Raw genomic sequence first — 25,092 nt, 5'->3', positions numbered from 1 at the left:
CCGCATTTGAGCATAAAAGTTTTCAAAGACACTTTCATAAATACATGCACTATGCTCCAGTGTCCTTGGCCAAATGGCCCCTCCTCTACACAATGTTCTGGTACAGCTGGGCAGTAGGTTATCACTCTTCACACAAAAGAGATGGCTACATCGCAGTAGTATAAATATAAACCTATGATGCTCTTTAGGATATCTTGAATGGAGAGGTGCTATCATAAGAGGATATCAAATAGCTATTAACTCCCAGATGCTATTACAAGATGTGTACACTATTGGGGTGGGAATTCTGTTTTTATTGAAGGGTTTAATTCTCAACTATTAGTTACTATTACTGCTTTGCAAAAGGAATTAATATAATAGAATCATTGTGGGGAGGGAGGGTGTTTTTGTTTTGGTTTTTTAAAGTTTGGCAACCTGAAGAATTTGTGATAGTCTGCCAAGACAAAAATTAAGGTATTACGTTAGCACAATGTTCTGCAGAATGCACTTTTATCTTCTAAACACTCAAAGCTAAAGCTGATGGACTTTGGTAGACAAACTGAAAAATTACAGATGCACCAGAACTTTCTCTTGCCTCTAAACCCAAAGGCACAGGGGGAACAACAGGGGTATTTTTCTCTCTCTCAAGGAGTTTGCTTTATACAAACTTAAAAAGAAATGAACATTCTGAGCTCCTAGGAAATGCTCAGCAGTCAGTGCCACAGGAAGGAAGTTTCTCTATCCTTTTACCCAGAAAAGAAATGTCAATGGAAATAACTAAGAGTGTTGCTGCATTGTAGCAGTTGTTGCAGCATGGCAGCCCTTTGTACACTCTTGTGCCAATAATGATTTCTGCAAGCTGATGAATATTGTGTAATCTCAATGTCAGCTCTCTGTGCACATACTCTGCCGGCTATAAACAAGTCTATATAATACACAATACCATGCAGCAGAGGAATGTATCAGCCCTACATGCAATACCCCACTCAGTTCCTGGGCTTGCTTCTGGAACTGCTGTTGCAGCACTAATGATTGCTGCTCTGTGCACTGAAGTAGAAGAAAATGTGGCAAAGATTCTGCAGAAACTGCTGAGTAGCTGCACAAGGTCCCATATACATATCTTCAAATAGCTGCTGTACATCTCTGCCAACAGCTTCTAAGACCACTTGATGGTACACAAACATTCCTTCTATAGTTAAAAGGAAACTAGCAAGTTCATTAGACTTCCTCCCCCAATGCGTACAATAAACTTTATTTCCCCACAGTGGAGGCCACACGAAAAGTTGCTTCCATTTTGAGAGGGATTGCTAATTCCAGTGGTTATCCCCACATTAACTACAAGAATGGAAAAAACAAATACAAGAGGATCTGGAGAGAACAGACGCCTGGGTGGCAAATACAACTAAAATCATCTTTGAAAAACTATAGCCAGTAAATGTGGGGGGAGAATCTAAAACAGCTATTCAAAAATACATCCTGCAGCTGCACCAGCATTAATAAAAATAAAGAGTTTACATATAATTAACTCAGCCTCGCCTCCACAGAAGTTACAGCAGTAAATCTATCACTCATACTGTGCTAATCCAATCAACTTTACTATGAGATAAATTTCCTTTGTTCACAAGCATAACTCACATGCGCAATGGAAGTAAGTTAAAATAGTCTCAATTCCCATGCTCTAGTTGTAATGAAATAGCAGCATTTGTGTTTTGTAAGATTGCAGCCAGGGCTGCAGGCAAAAATCACTCTTCTGCAAACCACCACCCAGGGAAGGACTGGTCTGTCTCAGCAGATTAATGGAGTATGCCTTTGGCTGATGGTGGGATCATATTTCACTATTGGAAATCATTGGTGACATGGCACCTCCTTGAGAGTTCATCAGTCTAGCTGTGAAAGCAAGGTATAAGGCACTGTTTGCCAACTTTAGATAGACTTGTCAAGTACTTGTCCACAATTGCTGGACACTCATATTTCTAATCTCACCTTTTTCTTTTGTTAGGAAATGAATTGTATACTTAATGGAGGTCTGTGGTGGCCTCTACTGCTCCATGAGGGCACAGAATGATATCCAACTGTGGAGACAGAACATAGCTACTAACCTTAAATCTGTATGCAAAGTATATTAACTGTAGACAGTAATACCTAATATTGAGAAGTTTCTTTTGGATGAGTTTTACATTTTTATGATTCTATGATAGGACAATCTATGACATTTCTAGGATTTATGATAAGTCATGCTCTCTGCAGCATGGTACCAAGTCAGTAGGCTGCTGAGGACTCACTAGCTGGCTCACTAAAGGTAGAGGAACTTCATGGAACAGATTTGCCTCTGGCATTTAATAAAGGAACACCTTTATTAAATTGTAACCTTTTATATAGAGGTTTTATAAAAATGTGACAGATGATGTAAGTCCATTAATGTTTAAAATAAATAATGAAATTATACACTGACAACACTGGTTTGCTCTAGAAGCATTTTAATTTACAAACAGCAATTCCCATTGACTTATTATTTATACCATAAAAAAGCAATGTACAAGCAAGAAACAAAAATTCTTCAGAACAAAATAAAGCAGCACATGTCACAAATCTAAAACAAAATGAATACAAGTGTAAAATATCATTTGAATAAATATTTTAAAATCCATGCTATAAAATAATCCTTAATGGCAAGTTATTAGTTGTTACAGCATCAGCTTAGCTAGCTTCATTTACTTCATATGGTGATGAAGTGTGGAGTTGTGAGGTTACCAGTTTATATTGCAAGATAATGACACTGAGTTAAGTCATTCAAACTGTTCAAATATTTATCATAAACAACTCTACAAATAATAAAAGTTATTTAAAAATACCATTTTCTGTTAAGGGAAATAAACACTATTAACACTGTGCAAGGAAGTAGCGAGTTCTACTTCTAATCAGACATCCAACCGAAGTCTTGCAATGCGAGTCTGGAGGTTGAATTCACAATATACGGACACTGGGGAGGCAGCAATTTGTTTTACCTGCTGTAGCAGTAAGCTGCCTACACGAGCCGCAAGCCTGCTCCGTTATCGGCGCTTCACACCCTTTGAATACAAACAGGAACAGAATGGTCTCAGGCTTACTCTGCTTAAAATGTGTATGTAAACTTGCATAATTAAGTCAATATTCATTGTAGGGATAGGTGAATAATACATTGGGCTTCTAACTATATTAAATATAATTATTCTGGCACTTGTTAAAAGATATGTAAGAAATGCACAATGGTTATACACTTTGAACATTTTGAATGACTTTACTGAACTTCTGGTTCAGTCACTGAGTATTTGAAATTTACAATTCATGAACTAAACAGATTCATATAAAGAATTTACACAGTTCCCAAATACTTTCAAATATAAAATTTAATAAATAACCCTGACCAGTCTAAAAGCACCATTCAAGGGTAAATTTCCCTTGGAAAATAGATTAGGTGTTGCATATTTGAGTCCCTTTCAATGGTTTCATGTGAAACCCTTTCAGAAAATGACAATAAAAACAATCACAGTAAACTAAAATAAAAGATTTGAATAAGATACTTTAAAAAATGGTAAAGCTCATTCAAGCTCAATCTTTTCCCAGCCCCTGGTTGTATTCCTGCTGTTCTTCCCATACTTCAACCCAAAGAAAAGTTATAACAGGCCTTACTGTTTTGGCTAGAAGTAAACTGAAGGCTTCAGCATAAAACATTTCCTCATGCTTGGGAAGATTATAATATTAAAAAACGAAAAAATTTAGGCCTACAGTATATTCTGATGAACAGTGAACAGACAGTATCCTTTATGCTATGTCGCAATAAAATGCAGAACCATTCATGAGGTTCTGTTGACTACAGCTAAACTGAGACACTAAGGTATTTACAAACCTATTTTCTAAATGTATTTACAACTTTAATAGAAATTATATGGAAGATAACTGATTAGGAAAACTAAAATAACTGTTTGAAACAAACCACAATCACTAGCAACAGTATAAAATTCTTTGTTTTCACAGTTTGTAATAATAGGTTAAACATCTAGAGGAAAGGACACTGTCACTGTTTTCACATTTGTCTATGTAATTCAAAAGGTAGATCAAGAAGAGACTCAATTATGAACCAGCCTTATATGGTTTCATGATGTATTTTACTGCCAAATATTTCTTCACATCACTTATTTTATTGACTTCTGCATTTATTGTAAATGAAACGTGTAAGTTCTATACGGTTTTAAGTTAGCGCAGAAATAGGTACTGTACAGTACTTTCAAAGTCTGCTTAAAATAACTACACAAGATACTTTGTCTTGGTGAACTTGTAAAATGAACTTCAAGTGGATAATGTTTTATGTTTCATGGTAATGTTAATCCTGGCAAACCATTATGTGACAAGGCACAATTTAATTGCTGCTGCCAGATCTGAAGTTCATTTTATACCAGATTCACACACTTTATAAGTTGAAATGTAATATTCAAAGATGCTCTATGCTGGCCTACATGTATACATCCTTTGAAGCACTGCTGAACCTTACAGTACTGTGTTATGGCTTGATAATCCTTAACACTGCTAGCAGTGGAAAGGGTAAATGTTATGCCAAAATGAATAGGAGCAAGTGGAACTTGCAAACTGTTGAATCATGATATTGTAGAAAAAGTGATGATTTCCTGCCCCTTAACAGTCCCATTGCAATGTTTTGAACCTGAACCTGTACAATCAAAGTGATGTATATTTTTGTCAGAGACAATTTTGGATAAGTCACTCTTTGGTAAAATCAAACCAGTTGAATAAATGTATAGATACAAAGAACTATATTTAAATAATGTTAAGACTGTGACACAATGACTAAGGTCAAGAAATACAAAGTTAACAGCCCTTTCCCTACTCCCCTCAACTCACACTACTATGGAAATAAGCCAACCCAAAGGCACCACAATACAAGTTTAAGATAAAGGATCAAGCTTAACTCTACATTTCTTGGCTTTTCTACGTGTCTCAAACTTAATTTTATCAAAACACAATTGTTTGTATTTACTTAAAAAAACATTTATGTAAGAAAAAAAACATTTATCTGAAACACCAACACGTGTTTAAATGGTAAACATGTAGCAATCTAGCCTCTCCTTGATGCACACAACTGTTTTCCATTAATGGAAATAGGAGTTCTTCTGTTGCTTCAGGGAGGAACAAATCCCTTATTTAGGCAGTTTTAGGAGGAAAAGGCAGATTATGTACCCGATTTAACTAAAACTGCTCCTATGGAGCAGCTGGGGTTTATAGTGTACGTCTGTATTTAGTAACATTAATCCTTATTGCGTACTGACACAATATTAAGAGATAGTGTATTTTAAAAGTTACTGCACAAATATACCTCGGACTCATGGACTAAGGGCCTGAAAAATATTTAAAAATCCCACACAAAGTTATTTGAGTTATAGGAGCCCAAAAAGCATTACAAGCCAGCAAACTTACCTTTTTTGCTTTCCTGTAACCTAAAAATGAGCATTTTTTTAATTTTAAAAGTTTAATAACATAATCACAAAAACATTAGCAATCATTGCAAAATGAATCTGAATAAAAAATATACGCCCAAATCTACATAAAGCTTCATTCTTTTGTATTTTTAAAAACATGATTAACAGAATTGTACTTCCTTAATTCTGCCAATCAAATAGAATTTTATACAGTAATGTTTGCCAGCCATGTTTTTAAGGTCTCTTTGAAGCTATCATCTCATTGAACAGATTTTGCTTTTGTTTCACTGTTACCATTAGGTTTCACATTTACTATACTATACTGACCTAAGTTGATAAAGGTAAACATAGCACCACATAAGAACCAAAAAACAAAAAACAAACACATTTGGTAATACAAAACGATTTAGAGTATTCTTAAAGTTTTTGTTATTGGTGGTCTCTTTATGAAGAAAACATTAACTGTTGAAATAATGGGGAAGCCATAGTGACTCTGTAATACTCACATATATAATAACAGACATATTGCTCGCAATTCCCATATAGTATTTTTACAAAAAAAAAAAAAAAAAGTAAAAATTCCAAGGGCTGAGACGTCACTTGGAACTGTAAGTAGGAAGTTACTGTGCACCTGAAACAGCTCTCTGGGAACAAGATAAAATACTGCTTGGAAGTACTGTAGTTTAAACTACAACATCCCTTTCCAGCTAACATTAGCCAACCATTTAGAATGATCAAGTTAGATTTAGTTACCTGGTATGTTTCTACAGTACAAAATGAAGGTAGATTCTGAGGCCAGTAAAAACACATTTAAAACCACAATGCTACTCTTGGGTTTGCTAGTATAACAATACAAGTTCTATAAAAAAGATCAGCACCACAGGTTGTCCAGCTTGTACTCTAGACAACTAACAAAAACCCAAATGATTCAACCATAATTTAATAGATTTATGGCATTTGGTTTACATATCTGCTATAAAGCAAGGATACTTAAACAAGGTTATTCACTTTGCTCATTTTTGGACACAAAGTAATATTTTAATAAACTGAAAACCAAGTAACTTTCTTCTAAAAAAGAAAAAAATATCCCAGCAAAGTCCTAAGTCCTAGGTAGAGATGAGACTTAAGAGTTGAAAGCCTTGTACATTATATTAACTTTGACATACTCTTACATTCACCCCAACCAGAATAGGAAAAGTGAAAGTGTTTGTTATATAGATAAGTTTGTTATATATATATATAAAATTGCAAGCTACCAAAAAATAGCTATTTCAAAAACTAAAGAAGTTTCATTGGCACCTGGAGGGGACTGATGAGAAAACAGTCTTTCCCCATAGTGCTGCATAACCCCCATTATTGGGAATGGAAGTTAGGAAGCACAATGATGGAGAATATACCCTCTTACTGTATCCAGCAGGGCTGCTAGTCTTATTTGAATATCCTTCCCTGATGGAATTTGTGTCTTGCCAGATCAGCCAGTAAAGAACAATTTTAGCCTACTTCCCCCTCTGGACACCCAGAATACTCTATCCTTTATACTTTAAGCATCTTCAAGAGTGAAAAATACCTAGCTTCCTTCAAAACAATGGACAATCACATAGCTTCCTTCAGAAACCATTTTGACCAGATTTCCAAAAGGTCAGGAAAATTAAAAGAGACTGATATACCTGTACTGAAGGCTATTAAAGAAGCAAAAATTTTAAAAATGCATTGATTAATGTGCTCTGTTTGGGTTGCACTTAGAACTTAGTATTTTAATCAGGTGTGTTAGACACTGTGTGAATTTCCATACTAGAATCCATAGCTTCAGAGGCTGAAGTGTCATTATCTATTTTCTGTTCAAGAAATGCTTCTGTTCTTTCTGGAGATTCTATCCTGTTTCTTACTTCTGCTACCCCAGGGTGATTTTTTCTTAAATGCTGATTTAGCGTCCCTTGGAAAGGAAAACATTTCCCACAGATCTCACAGCGGAAGGGTTTATCATCCGTGTGGCCACGAATATGATACTCAAGTTGGTCCTTGCGTGTGTATTTCTTCCCACAAAACTTGCACACAAAAGGGGTAATTCCCATGTGTAATCGCATGTGTCGATCAAGGCTCCCTTTCTGGTTGAAAGACTTTCCACAGTAAATACAAATTAACCTCTCATTGTATGGATACCAGTGACCTCTTGCATTTCTTTCCCGTGGACTGCTTTCATATCCTGGGTTACTCACTATGGTTTCACCATCAGCCCCTTGCATTAAGCCCTGAATATCACTATGTAAGTGACCAGCGGATACCCGTTTTTGGCGTGCACGACCTCCTCTGAAACAGCTCAGCATGGACCTTGAAGGACTTGAATTGCTCAGGCTTCCAAAGGTTTCTGACATGCTAGTAGCCTGGGATGAGGCATGGGAAAATGAATAAACATGTTGTAATACAGATCCATAGGAGCCTACATTTACTGCAACCACTTGCTCTCCATCAACCATCTCAGTATGGTATCCATCATCGCCAAGTGAGGAGCTATCAGAACAACTTGGCCGGTCAGATTTTTCCATTTTAACCTTCACCTCTGCAATCTGGCTCTCCCTTACTATCAGGTCCCCTTGCTCATGATCACCTTCAATCTGAATTTCATATTCAGAGACACTTCCACTGCTTCCTCGATCTGAGTGCCCTTCTTCGTGCAGACGACTGCGTAAAGTCTTCCCTGTAGTAGTTTCCATCCTTAGATCACTACCCGCTGTTGGTTGTGGCACCTGAGAGCAATAAGGAGGAGATATTTCAACAGGATTGGCAAAGTAGCTGCTATCTTTTACTCCATTGTGGCTTTCTTGAGTCTCTTCACCACCAACAGTGACAGAGTCAACATCACCAACACTGATCTTTGAATGGATACTCTCCAATATCTGTGTGCACTTGTCAATGACGCATTGCATCTGTAGAAAGCTAGCTGCAGTTAGAAAACTAACAACATCCTTCAGTTGCAAGGACATCCTTCCAGTGTAACAAAATGAAAGTAACTGTTCAAAGACATTAGGGTTTTTAATAACGGATATTGATAAGCCACTCATGGTGCTTAATGCTGAATGATCACGGAAATATGGAGAACTGGCAGCTAGAACAGCTTTATGGGCTCTAAATGGCTGACCCTGAATATGCACAATTATATCACATAGCTTCCCTTGCAGACGAAGCTCATTTAATTGGCTCAGAACAGTGTTGCTGTACTCTGGCACATCAAACTGAATGAAACTGCTGCTGTCCATTTCTACTGATGTAGAACGTAATCTGTGAAAGAAAACAAAAATATATATAACTCAGGATTTATACACATTTTACATTTCAAAGATAAGTGCAAACACATGGTTAAAGTGTATGCTGTGTGTAATAAATTAATTAAAGTTAAAATAAAAGGTCTAAGGTACATCTTAAGGCCTGGAATATTTTTACAAGCGGTTTCCTGTCTCCTATTTACATCTTTGTCCACTGAATAATTGTCTCCACTATCTACAATTCAGTGGCTCTTATATAACAGGACATATCAATGGTTCCTCATGAGTGTCCACATCCAATCTAAAAGTAGCTTTATAAATACAGGGACACAATTCCACATTCCAATTGGGATGGAAAAGGCAACTTCTAATGGGGGCCCTGGAAGCTCTCAAAATTATGAAGGATAAATGTCAAAATCCATAATCAGTCAGTCCCAATCACAGCTTCAAGGGGAGATCTCTCACTCTATTCATCCTAGGAAAAACAGATTCTGAAGCACAAGTTGGCAGCCCCCCAATCCACAGGCTGGGCTGGGGTGGAGACAGGGCAATTCGGCACAGGAGGAGCTGGTACCAGTCATGCTCTGTAAGCCAGGAGAGGGGGAGGGGAGAAAAAGGGGACGTTCACTTTGCTTATGGAGGAGATTGGGCTCCTCAGAACCACGGTATCCCATGACAGCAAGTCCCACCTATATACCATCAGACATCTACAATGGAGTCCCACCTACATCCATTGAACTGTGCATTTTCTGCTCCTCACATGACAGAAGAGCCGTGTCAAACCTCCTGCTTCATCGCTTCTATAGCGACCAACACTTCCAGCCCCCTTCGCCAATCACAGCTGCCATCCTCGAGCACTGGGGCAAAGGAGCATGTCAATGGATGAGGTTAGAACAGAGCTGCAGTGAGACAGGCAGGTCCCTGGGGCTATGCTAGGTAGGTTAGGGAGTGAAGACTCCAGGATGCCCACAGGGCTCTTGCCACGGAGAATTTCAGGGAGTGCAAACAGTCTCTGGGTCTGGAGCCTGAACTGTTCACACATGGTATGAAGCATGGTGTGTGGGGGATGGCACTGCCAACCCTGCCCTACCCAAATGGCATCCCTGTTATAATATCAGTATCTGGCAGGAATGGTAGAACAAGATTAAGGAACCTGATTAATATTAAGCTGCCAGCAGGAGTCATAACCTCTCAAGTGCGTGCTGCTTCCCACTATGCCCACCAATGATTCAGCCATCAAAGTAATTTTTCTGAAACACTTATTTCATAAAGTGCAACAGAGTCTTCTAGAGTTTGTTAAAGAAAACCAAAAGCCTACAAATTGTTTACTTCTTGTGATCAGATTTTTTGTCTAGACATTTCAGATTTTATTGGGATATTAACCGTTCTCTTCTAATCCCATTTATAGATCTTGAGTAGCAACAACAATGCAAAGGAGCAACTACCTAGAAAGTCAAAAAACTTCCCCCAAACATTCTCAACATGTGTCTGGAAGTGTTGTTCAAAGAGGCTCCATAGAAAAAAGTAAGTTTCAAAGTACAAAAACTAAACAAAGGCATTTCTGCAATTTTTTGCTAGAGATACAAATGGGGGGGGGGAGGGCACATAAAAGGAGAAACATCTATTTAACTGGTGATTCCCTCCCTTCAACAGCTTCCACAGCATACACCACTTTCTGATTCCAATACCGTCATTGATCAGATGTCCGCAGCATTAAAATTGCTTTAGTTATTTCTTCTCTTTTCCTTCTGAAGTCCAAATACATTACACATCCACTGCACCTGGTTTCTCTAGCAGGAAAAACCGGAATCCCAAGGTCAGTACTGCTTATTGGCTTCACACAGAACACATCAAATCAAGATACTTTAATATACCACTGGATCTACCTTCTGTTTATATCTTAAGTTATGTGCTGTGATGAGATATATGAAAGATATGGAATCTAATTTAAATTTCACAACAGCTAATGAACTCTCCTAAAAACCTTAACACCTACCAGGAGTAGACAGCAAAGTAAAACCTGCTAGAAGCAACACAGGATTTCTCTGCTATGTCTAGGTGCCATCCTCCACTTAACCCTGCTACACAATCATCTTCACATGTGCCAGCACTTCTCTAAATCAAGACAGCAGGGCAAGCAACATCTGAAATCAAATATAACAGCATTCAACGAAAATGCAGTTCATTGTTTTTCCTCTTTCTTTTAAAGTGATCCCAACCCCTGCTTAGTTGGAAGTTAAGATCACTTCAGAATTATAGTATGATGTTTTCCTACTCCATTTGTCTAGCAGTGACTCTGTAAGGCCTGCTACATAGATTTAGGAAACTAAAGTTTATTAATAATGTAAAGGCATATTTAACAATTCTGATATACCTACCATGGTTTTCCAGCACCATGTACCAGCAAGAAACCAATCACCATGTACCAGCAAAGAAACCAAGGGGGGGGGGGGGGGGAGAGCAGGAGGAACTAAGCTACTGGCACAAGGGTAACTTTTTACCTGTTTATTTGCAGTTTTTCTATGTTGGCCTATACTTCCAATCATTAAACAATCAGTCTGAAAAGGGTCACTGTGTTGATTCCAATGTTTTCTGAAAAATTTAAGGTTTTGATTTTAAGAAGTTTTTAGCCCTTTTGTTTCCTGAGATCACTTCCCATGCACAAACTGATACACTTACTACACTGCTACCTTCCTGAGTCTGTAGACAGACTGAAAAAATAGCTTAAACATTTTACTTTAATTCTGATCCTTAACATAAATGCCTGTGAGGGAGAGGAACAAAAGAGATCACTCTAGGGAGTATGGCAGATCTCTGGGGAAGTGAATCACTTTTACTATAAAATCTTGCGCAATCAGAATGAGTGGGTTGGACTAACAGCAGCAAAGGACAGGAAACATGTTTTGCATAATAATTTGTTTCCTGGTGAGTCAGATCCAATATTTTATTTGAGACAGTCTGATTTGCTGAGACAATTATTGCATATAACCATAGTGATTTCATAATAGGTGCTGATATTTAAATGATATATATTAAGGCTGTCTATCAATCACAGTTAATTCACAGGATTAATTCAAAAAAATTAATCGTGATAAAAAATTAATAGCAGTTTTAATTGCATTGTTAAACAATAGAATACCAATTGAAATTTATTAAATATTTTTGATGTTTTTCTACATTTTCAAATATATTGATTTCAATTACAACACAGAATACAAAGTCCACAGTGCTCACTTTATATTATTTTATTACAAATATTTGCACTGTAAAAATGATAAACAAAAGAAATAGTATTTTTCAATTCACCTCATTCAAATACCGTAGTGCAATCTCTTTATCGTGAAAGTGCAATTTACAAATGTAGAATTTTTTTGTTACATAACACTCAAAAAAAAAAGTAAAACTTTAGCGCCTACAAGTCCACTCAGTCCTACTTCTTATTCAGCCAATCACAAAGAGAAACAAGTTTGTTTACATTTATGGGAGATAATGCTGCCTGCTTCTTATTTACAATGTCACCTGAAAGTGAGAACAGATGTTCGCATGGCACTTTTGTAGCCGGTATTGCAAGGTACAGGGAGTCCTCGGACTTACAACACAATTCTGAGGAACGAATTGTGTTGTAAGTCGAAACCGCTTTTCCCATAGGAATCAATGGTATAAAAGGGGGATTGGCTCCTCAACCAAGGCTTGATACACTATTTTCACCACAATAAACCAGATTTTTGTACTAAATGAATTATAGATGACTAATTTCAGAGAAGCAGCCATGTTAGTCTGTATGTAGCAACATTAATGTATTTATTCGGTAAACAGCATTCAAATAAACATATAAAATCACATATGCTTTGACCTTCCAGAACTTTTTGAACAGGGAGACAGGCTGGGCAGACAGCCAGGGAGGCAGACAGGCAGCAAGGCAGGCAGCTCTCAGAATGTCGGCAACATACTAACTCAGAATTGGGCTTGCTTTTTAAAGAGTTGCTTGTAAATAACTTTGTGGTAGCATTATAATGAATGGAGCTGGAAGGCAGTCCCTTGCAGTCGCCTGTCTGATCGGCTTCCATGGCCATGGTAGCTTGTTGCCGGGTAGCCTTGCCACTTGTTTTTCACTGGCTCCCAGTCCCGGTCTCAGCCAATCAGAAAGCTTGAACAGTGAAATCAGTGATTGGCTGAAGCTCAGCACATTATGTGTGCTGTTCTCCCTGCCGGATTTCATCATAAGGTTGAAACAAGCATCGCAGGGGAGAAACGGGCGGTGAATTGAAAAGTGTCATAAGTGGTGTCCGAGGACTCCCTATATTTACATGCCGATATGCTAAACATTCATATGCCCCTTCATGCTTTGTCCACCATTCTAGAGGACATGCTTCCCTGCTGATGACGCTCATTAAAAAAATAATGTGTTAATTAAATTTGTGCCTGAACTCCTTGGGGGAGAATTGTATGTCTCTTCTTCTGTGTTTTACCCACATTCTGCCATATATTTCATGTTATAGCAGTCTCGGATGATGACCCAGCATATTGTTTGTTTTAAGAACACTTTCACTGCAGATTTGATAAAACGCAAAGAAGGTACCAATGTGAGATTTCTAAAGATAGCTACTGCACTCAACCTGAGGTTTAAGAATCTGAAGTACCTTCCAAAATCTGAGAGATGAGGTGTGGCGGATGCTTTCAGAAGTCTCAAAAGAGCAACACTCTGATGCAAAAACTACAGAACCCAAACCACCAAAAAAGAAAATCAACCTTCTGCTGGTGACATCTGACTCAGATGATGAAAATGAACATGTGTTGGTCTGCACTGCTTTGGATCATTATCGAGCAGAACCCATCATCAGCATGGACGCATGTCCTGTGGAATGGTGGTTGAAGCATACAGGGACATATGAATCTTTAGCGAATCTGGCACTTAAATATCTTGCAACGCCAGCTACAACAGTGCTATGAGAATGCCTGTTGTCACTTTCAGGTGACATTGTACACAAGAAGCGGGCAGAGTTATCTCCTGCAAATGAAAACAAACTTGTTTGTCTGAATGATTGGCTTAACAAGAAGTAGTACTGAGTGGACTTGTAGGCTCTAAAGTTTTACATTGTTTTATTTTTGAATGCAGTTATCTTTTGTACATAATTCTACATTTGCAAGTTCAACTTTCATGATAAAGAGATTGCACTACAGTACTTGTATTAAGTGAATTGAAAAATACTATTTCTTTTATCTTTTCAGTGCAGATATTTGTAATAAAAATATAAAGTGAGAATTGTACACTCTATTCTGTGTTGTAATTGAAATCAATATACTTGAAAATGTGGAAAACATCAAAAAATATGTATATAAATAGTATTCTATCATTAACAGCACGATTAAGTGCACGATTAATCTTTTTAATCGCTTAACAACCCTAATATATATAACTTCCTCGTATTAAATTTCCTGCTTAATTTTTAAAATACGTTCAATTAACAAAAGACTTAAAAATTGTAACAAGAGAGTACAATCACCACATCTGGAACAGGGTGTACCTACCCTGTATTAGTTCCAGATGGGTTAACCACACTCTGTGGGCTGAAGAAGCCATGCCCTCTCGCCCTTGCTTGGCATGCTCAGACTGGAACCAGAGTGTAAAAGGGAATAGCTCAGGTTAGTCTGGGCTGACCACAGAGGAGACTGGATTGTCTTGCAGGCTCCTACCAGGAAGCTGCCAGGTGAACACCGAGCTGACTGCTGAGGCCGACGGAGGAGAGACTGCTGAGGCTGTGAGATTGCAGTTACTGGAAGTCAGGGTAGGAAGTGACCCAGGGATCAGTACTATAGCAATGAGAGACCAAGACTAATCACAAAACTACTGGTTCCTTGGGGCTTGGGTTGGGACCTGGTGGAGAAGGGTAGCCTGGATCCCCCTACCCCAACTGCACCCACCACCGGCTGCAGTCACCCCCCTGAAGTGGCGGGCTTTACTGTCAAAGGACAGCTTTATTGACCCTGGCCACTGGGCCACGCTGCCCTGGCAGAAGGACATCTCTACTGACTCTAGCCTTTAACTAGATGAGCCAATAAACAGACTCTAGCCACTGGACCCCGCTGCCCTGGAAGCCAGCACCACTGTACTGACACAAGATAGTAAGCCACTTGAGCTGTTGAATCCCCATTTTGTTTCCCCCATAATCTACCCTGTGACAACATCCAATTACAGTAAGTACTAAATCACTAAAAAAAATGGTCTATGCCAAAAAAGTTGCACAGATAATGCTTCTACTTTGCATAATAAAATTGACAAAATGGGTCTGAAAAAATGACTTTTCATTACAAAGCAGTAGCAAAGTTTCAGAGCAGCTGTAAAGATTAAATTTTATAATTTCCTTTCCACAACCCTAAAACTTTCTGATTTCCATTGTCTTCTAATGGAAAACACTAACTAATGAAATCCTACTTTGCAGCAAGCTTGGTCTTTACTGGAAAGTAAAGAGCTGTACTAATGACATGGAATTCCTGGAAAGAAGAATCCCAATCAGTGAATGGAGATATTCCAATAGGGACAAATAATGCTAAAATCTTTGAGAATTTCTATAATATTGAATTTTAGATGGTGAAATATTTACTATATATACACAACCTTACTACATTTCAGAAAAACATGTATGCCATCAAAATGTACGCGGGAAGTCTGAAATATCCATTTAAAATAATTTAGAAAACTATTTTAGGTATAGTCTTGTGTATTAATTATATATAATACAGTGCAAGGAGTATGTCAGGTCTTCACTAGAAAAGGTTTGCTATTATTGCTATGATGGCAAACTCTCCTAGGGGAGAGACTCAACTTATACCAGTGCCCCGAACAAAATAAGTTATACCGGCAAAACCACTCTTTTGCCAGAAGATTGCCATCTACACTAGGGCTTTTGACACTATGCACCACTATCTGACATTGCTATACTGGCAAAAGAAAGACTTAACTGTAGTCCTGGCCATATTGCCACTGCCATGTAGTTTAAGGAACTAAAACAAAATATTCATAGATTTTTGAGGCCACAAGGGACCATTGTGATCATCTAGTCTGACCTGCATAATACAGACTGAACCACTTCACCAGTAATTTATACATCAAGACCATAATTCCTTGTTGAGCTGCAGCATGTCTTTTAAAGATATTCAGCCTTGATTTAAAGGCCTCAAGTGATGGAGAATCCACCATACACCAAGGTAAGTTGTTCCAATGCTTAATTACCCTCACTGAAAAGAAGTGCACTCTATTTCTAGGCTTAATTTGTCTATCTGGAGCTTCTAACCTTGGGTTTTGTTAAAGTGCTATCTACTATCAAATATTTTCCTCCACGTAGATACTTGCAGGCTGATCAAGTCACCAATTAACCTCCTGAATAAGATTAATAGATGAAGCTTCTTAAGTCTCTCACTATAAGGTATGTTTTCCAGACCTTGAATAATTCTTCTATAGCTTTTCTGAACCCTTTCAAATTTTAACATTATTTTTGAAGCACAGACACCAGAACTGAACAGAGTGTTCCAGTAATGTCTCACTTATGCTGTAAACAGAGGTGACAACACTTCCTTACTCCTACTTGCTATTCCCCTTCTTATACGTCCAAGGATCACATTTGCCCTCTTAGCTAATGCATCACATTGCCTTACCTTATGGTTCTATATTGCTATCCACCAACATAGTATCTTGAGTGCATCAGGAGCTTATGTTCAATTGGTTATCTATCATGACCCTACTTCTTAGGACAAGGTTAAAATTACTTCAGATAAGAGTAGTTTCTTAAACTAACATACAAACAGCAAGGTCTACCCCCCCCCATCTCATTTTTCAATTTAAAATAGTGAAATCAATAGAAGGTGATGTAATATACTTGGTATTGAATTTCCATGCCTATAATGGTAACAGCAGGAAAGCATTGAGTAACTACTATATGGAGCCACACACGTGCCAAGCTCATATTTAATTTCTGCTTTTAAGTCTGCACCTGTTTAGTTTCATTCATTTGCTGATACATACCTGTCTGTTAAAACTGTTTGTGAATCATATGAGCTGTACTCACGTATTTAAATGTATGGAAGCCAAAGTCCTGTCCCATCATCATTAATATAACCATAGACAAAAACATTGAAACATGTGGTTACTACTGTAACAAAAGTGCAAAAATAAGTTTTCTAAGTATTTCTCTCTCAGTCCCAATCAAAATTTAGACTGAACTATCATCAGCTGTAACCTCATACTTTGTTTTGAAGAAAAAAAAAATGCTATCATAACAGAGATTGGCTACAGCATTCTGATTCTGACCAAAGTACAGGAGAAAAGCTGAAAGAAAATAGTATGCTGTAATGGATATTCATGAAGACCTCATCTTAACTTTAAAAGATTTGAGTGCTTACTCCACTAATTTGTTAGAATCTGAGAGAACTTTTTTATGCAATCTGACATCTTATGCAGCACTACTATCACTTATGAGGACTTTTAAGTGTTTTTCACTTACAAAGATGACACTTTGGGCACTACGATCAGTGCTGAAAGTTTTAGAGCCAGATCCTCAACTACAGCTGGACTGGAAAATTAGCTTAAAGCTCACCTTTGCATTCCTCCAATCTTGCAGCTGCTGTGGGCAGTCACCAGGTTAGAGCTGCCTAGAGGCTGTTTTAATTTATGCCAGCTACTAAAAGGGCAAAGCAGTTGAAATTGCCACCAGATATTGGTGCAGTATAGGGCCCCCTACTAGGTCCCCTTTTCTTCAGTCACATCTCTTTTATGTCTGTCCTGGAGAGCAGGATTGTGTAGGAGCCTCTATGCCAGCTCTATTCCATTGAAGGATTTCCCACCTTGCACTGGGGTGAGCCTCCCAGCCCCTTATACACTGGCTTTATGGAGAGAATCTGCTAACAGTGTGACACAGAGTGTGTTTGCTGTGTCAATGAATCTGGCCCTCAATCTTGCAAGAACATGAGAAAGCCATATTGGTCAGATCAATGGTCCATCTAGCCCAGTATCCTGTCTTTCGACAGTGGTTCTTCTGCAGTTAGTAAACAAATAGCTTTTTATTAAGTACTGATCTTCCTGGAGAAGACAGCTTCTTACAGGCCAAAAATAACTTCGATTGTTGTATTTAACCACAAGCACTTGTACTTCACTTTATATTAAGTATACTAAAAATATAGAGTATTGCCCACTGTTCAGCCATTCCTAGGTTTAAGCTGCTATTTCCCTGGAAAACTTTTGTCTTTCGTCTTTCAAAAAGCACTGATAACTGTAGTTTATTTCTATTTAATTCAAATGAAGTAAGTAGAATATATTGATTATATATATTTCAAAACCTATTTCACTAAATAAAAGGGACTTTTCCAGAAGATTCATACAATTAATATATGTTCAGAATAAGGTCTTGGCTACTTTAGACCCATGCACATAAAACAAATTCTATAAGGGATATCTGTATCTATATATAAACGCACACCCACACACACCCCCATACATATTTCCCTATGCAGTTCATATACTGCAGCTTCACCCCACACCTATATTATTCCTTCGTTATAAACCATAGAATAAAAAGATGAATGATTGGAACACTTTTTCAGAACACCTTTTTAAGCTTACCGGAACAGATAAACTGCTACAAAATATTAATCTTAGTGTATTGATTATATTTGTCTAGAGGTCTAGCATAATATGAGAAGTTTTACTGTACATTGCATACACGAGGACTAACATTTAAGAATTGCTGTGCATGAAGGCAAAGGAGTGCTGGGGTAATCAAAAACCTGCTGAAATCATAATGTCTGAATGGCCAAGTTGAGAAACAGGTAACCGGGCAGCAGATCACCTGTCTACTCAAAAGTTCTCTACTACGCTTCATATTTACCAATGTGTGTCAAACATGCCTGGTATGGGATATTATTGGTACAGACACACCTCATAACTGTCCCTCATTTCAAGGGAAAAATCAATCATTTTTGTCTCAGAGTTACTTTCATTCTGCACAAACCTGGTGCCCCATCACTTATTTTTTTAAATTATTTATGTCAGAAATAAAGAATCATTAAACCAAAGTTAAATAAATCGTTAATTTACCCTAAAGGAATAAATCCCACAACAATTTCTGCATGAATTTATTTGTATCCTTCATTTTGAATCTCTCTTATTCGGGCCTTGGCAAGTTGCAAAGTACGGGTACAAAAACCAGAGTACACAAATGTAGAATTCTGATCTCAGTACAAGTAACAATTTATTGTGAGTCACTAAGAAAGTCAACGGGATCTGGAGTTAGCCCCTTGGTCCAGAAAGATACCACAGCACTACTGAAAAATGTTACAATTTAGTTCAGTAACATTCTGCACTTTTTACTGTTGCACTAAAGCTTCATTTTGTTTACACTTTCTCTATAGCATAGAATGTAGTTTTTCTATGTATCTTTTGTATTTAAAGGTAACATCAAAGCACTTTATATTGTACTGTATTAGATACTGGCAAACCAAGAGCTGTCATGCACATAAAAATTCCTCATGCTCCTTGGATGCAGGAATGCCACATACTGTCGGTGGAACACTGGTTATGACTCCGGGATATTCCCTGAAATTTTTAGAGAGAGATACAGTACCTTTAATTGCTATCTCATCAGCCACACAAGTAGGCAGAAACAGACTTGGATTAATGTCATTCAAAAGGACTTGCATATTTATACCTGCCTCTGAAAATTTCCACTACATGCATCCAACGAAGTGGGTATTCACCCACGAAAGCTTATGCTCCAATACGTCTGTTAGTCTATAAGGTGCCACAAGACTCTTTGCCGCTTATTCAAAAGGACATCATCTGTAATAATATGACAATACTGCACTTCCAACATTAAGGAGATCAAGTCTCTTAAAACTGGAGGAATATAGAAGTTTGTGATGTATTTCTTAACAAATTTGATTAAGCATCGTTTCTTGACATAACTGGGGGGAAAAATCCCATGTCCCAAAACCAAATACAGAAGTCAAAAGATGCCAAATATTTTCTTTCAACTGTTAAGAAAGGTCTGCGTATGGGTCACATAATACAGACCCCTTAAGCTTCCCACAACACAAGGCACCAAGACAATGAACTAAAATTCCACTTGGCAGGGGTCAAAAGTTGTACTTTCATGGTTTTTGATGTACATGTAACTGAGAGGGCTACCTGAAATAAAATTTGTGCGTGTGTTGTGGTTTTGAAAGTTCTCTCCTGGGATCAGTAAATTAACATACTTTTGTTTAGGACAGATGGAACCATAGCGTCTCTTGTAATTGTAAGGCTATTAAAAATAACTGGGCAACAATTCAAATCATGCCTCTCCCCTATTTTCCAAAAAAACTCCAAATCCCAGCAGAATACCAGGTGTAGGAAATGCTGCAGTAACCAGTCCCTCTATTTTTGTGCGCAGGCAGGGTATTGAAGATTATAAATTTCAGAGAGAAAAATTATTGTTAATTTCAATCTTTTGCCCAATAGGAACTAAAAAGGGAAATAGTAGAGAGAGCCAATGTGAAGGTGTCCTCATCACACACATTCAGAACAGATCCAACACTTTGGTGGTAAGCCCTCTATCAGAGGAGCAATAATATGTAATTTTTATGGCTAGCCAAAAAACAAGAATTCCATTTTGCAAAACAGATTTAGCTTTTACATTGTTTCCATTCCACATTAAGATGAAACCAAGACCTTTCAAAATTTTTCCTGATAAAACATGAGACTCACCCCAATAGCCAACAGCTCAGTGAGACGCTGGACACACAGATGCATGTCCCTGGTTAGTGTTCTCTTCGCTGTAACAATCGCTGCACTATAAGGTGGGTAGAAAGCTGGCTAAATTGTCGGGCTCAACGGGTAGTGATCAATGGCTCCATGTCTAGTTGGCAGCCGGTATCAAGTGGAGTGCCCCAAGGGTCGGTCCTGGGGCCAGTTTTATTCAATATCTTCATAAATGATCTGGAGGATGGTGTGGATTGCACTCTCAGCAAATTTGCGGATGATACTAAACTGGGAGGAGTGGTAGATACGCTGGAGGGGAGGGATAGGATACAGAAGGACCTAGACCAATTGGAAGATTGGGCCAAAAGGAATCTGATGAGGTTCAATAAGGATAAGTGCAGGGTCCTGCACTTAGGACGGAAGAACCCAATGCACAGCTACAGACTAGGGACCGAATGGCTAGGCAGCAGTTCTGCAGAAAAGGACCTAGGGGTGACAGTGGACGAGAAGCTGGATATGAGTCAGCAGTGTGCCCTTGTTGCCAAGAAGGCCAATGGCATTTTGGGATGTATAAGTAGGGGCATAGCGAGCAGATCGAGGGACGTGATCGTTCCCCTCTATTCGACATTGGTGAGGCCTCATCTGGAGTACTGTGTCCAGTTTTGGGCCCCACACTTCAAGAAGGATGTGGATAAATTGGAGAGAGTCCAGCGAAGGGCAACAAAAATGATTAGGGGACTGGAACACATGAGTTATGAGGAGAGGCTGAGGGAGCTGGGATTGTTTAGCCTGCAGAAGAGAAGAATGAGGGGGGATTTGATAGCTGCTTTCAACTACCTGAAAGGGGGTTCCAAAGAGGATGGCTCTAGACGGTTCTCAATGGTAGCAGATGACAGAACGAGGAGTAATGGTCTCAAGTTGCAGTGGGGGAGGTTTAGATTGGATATTAGGAAAAACTTTTTCACTAAGAGGGTGGTGAAACACTGGAATGCGTTACCTAGGGAGGTGGTAGAATCTCCTTCCTTAGAGGTTTTTAAGGTCAGGCTTGACAAAGCCCTGGCTGGGATGATTTAACTGGGAATTGGTCCTGCTTCAAGCAGGGGGTTGGACTAGATGACCTTCTGGGGTCCCTTCCAACCCTGATATTCTATGATTCTATGAACCTTTTAGTACAGGGATTTGATCCTAGGTCTCTCAAATCCCAGACAAGTGGCCTCCCAACAGAGCTATAGCCATTTTGGGGCTCTCTCACATTGGAGCTGTTCTAATTTGCATAAATTAACTATTCATTAGGTCCAACAGAGTGACTATAATCCAGTGATTAGGTCCAAATTCCTGTTCCAAATCATCAGGCACAGCAGGGACATGAACCTGGTTCTCCCACATCCTAGGTGAGTGCCCTAATCACTGGGTTATTGGCTATTTTAGGGCAGTTCCCTCTTACACCAGAAATTCAATGCTGGATTTAAGAAACCTTCCCAATGAAAGTTTTACCAAAACCAATAATTTCCATGAAAAGTTTCAGTTTGATAAATCAGCATTTTCCAGCTAAATTTTTGAAAAATTGAGTTCTGTTGAAAAAAATCCCCACCAGCAATAGTAATTTAAGCGGTTGGTTAAAAACGTTAATAGTGTAATTTTAAAGACGAGTGCTTTTAGTTATTAAACTAGTAAATTATTAGATTACAAACACACTATACTTTGCAATGCACTGAGAATAGTGTGGCATCTAGACATAGCAATTGGGACACTAGAAATATAGAAAAATTTAAGACTTCTTCTTTGAGCAATATTACAACAGAGAAAGTACTTCTGAAACAAAAACATGAGGACTGCTTTCCCCCTTATTACCGCTATGTGCACTGCTGGCTCATATAAAAATGATTATAGTGAAAATAAACAGGTAAAGATTCAAAGACCAGGAGACAACAAAGTTTTCATGATCAATTCAAGTTTCAGGTCGTCCGATTTTAGCTCAAAAAGTCAGTTTACATGTAAACATAGATATATGTACACATCTAATTCCAACAACAGCAATAACCATATCAGTGAAAGGCTGGAAGTAAAGAAGCTCTGTACACAAAGGTTAGGTGCCAGACAAGTACAACGTATGCTTCAGAACCATAAATGTGCTTTGAAATCAGCAAGATATTTAACAAGTAACCATCTGCGTAGTCTTCATTTTGTGCACATATCTGAACACTTATGCAGACACCAACATTTCCATTTTCACCATTTATAGTCAAGTATTCAATGGTTCCTAAATCACAATTATAGCAAACTTTTGTCCAAATTTGAAAAACCAGATGTTTCAACAAGCCACTTGCAACATGGGAGACAATTCTGTTAGCACAATCTGTTTTGGAAAATACATATCCTTTACTTTGTCAAAGCTAAACTGTGAAATAAATTATTTTTAATATTTTACGCTATTATTATAGATGAAGAATATGTAATTAATATCAGTGACATGTTCGGCTGGTTTTCTAATTTCTCACGTACAGCTAATAACTTTTTACATTTTAGATAATCAGACATCAGTCATTATTTTCTTGATGTAATAGCGTTTTAGAGCAATGAAAATTAATGAAGTTAGCCATCTATTTAGGTATGATAACAAAATCATCGCTACAGTACATTAAAAGAACATGACATCCATCTGTACTTTCCATGTCAGTACTCTCCATCTCTCCCTTGTTACACCACTTTCTTCTAATTGGATGTTTTTTATTATTATTCAACAGTCTCCATAAGACCTGTATACTGGCCACTCTACAGCTGTCATTAAGGGGAAAAAGGGATGGCAAAGTGCAGACGCTTCCTGATCTCAGGCAGCTACCCAACCACTGACACTTTCAGCCACAACCATGTCCGCTACAATGTCTCTCTACTTTGCAATGCGTTGTACTGTAGCTATTTTTAACTAAGCAGTCGTGGCCTCCTTTCCTCACCTTTAAAATCTAGTCGTTTTTATTTTATTACAGATTGCTCTCCAAGTTTCGAGGGGAGAGGGAGAAAGGGAGCTTTAAAAATAAATTCAAACCCAGCAAGCTTATTTTTCTCTAAAAGCGGCAAAGAGTCCTGTGGCACCTTGTAGACTAACAGATGTATTGGAGCATAAGCTTTCGTGGGTGACTACCCACCTCGTTGGATGCCTGTATGCTCCAATACATCTGTTAGTCTATAAGGTGCCACAGGACTCTTTGCCGCTTTTACAGACCCAGACTACCCCTCTTATTTTTCTCTGTGTTCCTGCAATAAACTAATGTATGCATAATGGAAGGTTTTTAAAACTGCTTTAGACATCTTTTTCCCAAAGGGAAAAACAAACGTCTATCTAGACTGAAAATTAACGACAGGCTTAAACTCTTGGGAAGCAATGTTTATCGTCCGTCCGTCCGTCTACCCTTCAGCACAAGCGGTTCTATACCAGCCAGCATAAAATAGTCTTGTTGTAGTCGGAGGGCTCCGTCTGAAAATACTAGCTTTACAGAAAGCTTCAATATCTATAAGCCACGGCCTCCAATTCACAGGCCGAAATTAAAGTGAACGGATCAGCGACGCTGGAGCTGGCGCGCTCCGAGCAGGCTCAGGCCCGGAGCGCGCGCCCGGCGCACGAGCAGCCCCGGGGCCGGCAGCTCGGCCCAGCGCCCGCACCGTTCGCCGGGCGGCCCGAGCCCGCGGTTCCCATGCCGATTTCCGGAGGCTCGGGCCCCCTCCCGCGGCGAGCGGCAGCCCGGCAAGGGGGCGGGGAACGGGGCAAAGCAGCCAGCGAGCCGAGCCGAGCCCAGCCCGGGGCAGGACCGCGCAGCCAGAGCCCGCGATGCTGCCCACCCGCCGCGCCCGAAGCAGCCCTGCGGCGGGCGGGCGGGCGGGCCCCAGGCGAGGGGCAGCGGCCAGAAGGCGGCGGCGGCGGCGGGGGCAATGCCCCGTGAGGGGCCGCGGGGAGAGCAGTCCGCGCCCGCCCCAGGGGAGCGCCCTGCCCGGGGGGCTGCACCGGGACCCCGCGCGCCTGGGGAGGCCTGGGCTCCCGCCGCGGGGCTGCGGCTCCGGGGGAGAGGGAACGCGGCCGGCCCCAGGCCCTCGGGCCCCGCGCCCGCCGCCGGCGGCTCCTCACCTGGGGGTCTCGGGGTCTCTCACATGGCGGGGGCCCGGCCCGGCCCGCTCCCTCTCAGCGCCGCTTCCCGCCCGCTCCCACAGCTAGTTGCACCCGGAAGTGGTTCCCGAGCAGCAGCAGCAGCACTTCCGGGTCACCCGCAGACCGAGGCGGGCGAGGGCCGGCGGCTCCCCCGGCCGAAGGGCGGGCCGAGTCCCGCCCCCGCGGCCGCCCCCTTCACGCGCCGGCCGCGGGCCCCGCCCTGCCCCCGCGAGGCCGAGGCCCGGCCGCGGGGCCGCCGCCCGGGGCGCCTGGGTCCCGCCCGCCTGGACCCGCGGGGCGGCCCGCTAACGTCGCCGGCGCTGCAGGGCGCCGGGTGCCGGGCTCCGGGCTCCGCTCCGCTCCCTCGGACGCTCCCCCGCGGATGCTTCACGCGGCCCCTGGGCCGGCGCGCCCTGCCCCGCTCGCGGCTGCCGCCCGCGGCGCGAGTCCCTTCAGGAGGGGGCGTTTGCAGCCAGCCGCGCCCCACTGACGCCCGTCGGAAAGTGGCTCCTGCCCCGG

The 25,092-nt window shown here is 40.2% G+C and overlaps 1 protein-coding gene across 2 annotated transcripts; it reads right to left on the bottom strand.

Annotated features, from left to right (window-relative positions):
* Nucleotides 1-1,761: 1,761 nt before the first annotated feature.
* ZBTB34 (zinc finger and BTB domain containing 34) lies at nucleotides 1,762-24,740 on the bottom strand. Of its 2 annotated transcripts, XR_012155218.1 has the most exons (3): nucleotides 24,553-24,740; nucleotides 7,115-8,723; nucleotides 1,766-3,047 (listed from the first exon to the last, which is right to left on the bottom strand). XR_012155218.1 is itself a non-coding variant. In XM_073313960.1 (2 exons), exon 2 carries the CDS (start codon nucleotides 8,699-8,701, stop codon nucleotides 7,202-7,204), a length of 1,500 nt encoding a protein of 499 aa, XP_073170061.1. In that variant the 5' UTR covers nucleotides 8,702-8,723; nucleotides 24,553-24,740; the 3' UTR covers nucleotides 1,762-7,201. The 2 variants fall into 2 exon arrangements, 1 of the variants encoding a protein (XP_073170061.1); XM_073313960.1 differs by having other exon boundaries at nucleotides 1,762-8,723.
* Between the last annotated feature and the right edge of the window lie 352 nt (nucleotides 24,741-25,092).

This window comes from Lepidochelys kempii, chromosome 16 (genome assembly GCF_965140265.1).
Source record: "Lepidochelys kempii isolate rLepKem1 chromosome 16, rLepKem1.hap2, whole genome shotgun sequence".
Classification (NCBI taxonomy): Eukaryota; Metazoa; Chordata; order Testudines; family Cheloniidae; genus Lepidochelys; species Lepidochelys kempii.
The sequence above is the reverse complement of the archived record's forward strand: the minus strand, read 5'-3'. Positions and strand labels throughout refer to the sequence as shown.

Bases quoted from the DNA above. Each gene is read 5' to 3' on its own strand.
- ZBTB34 (XM_073313960.1), bottom strand. From the start codon at position 8,701: ATGGACAGCAGCAGTTTCATTCAGTTTGATGTGCCAGAGTACAGCAAC.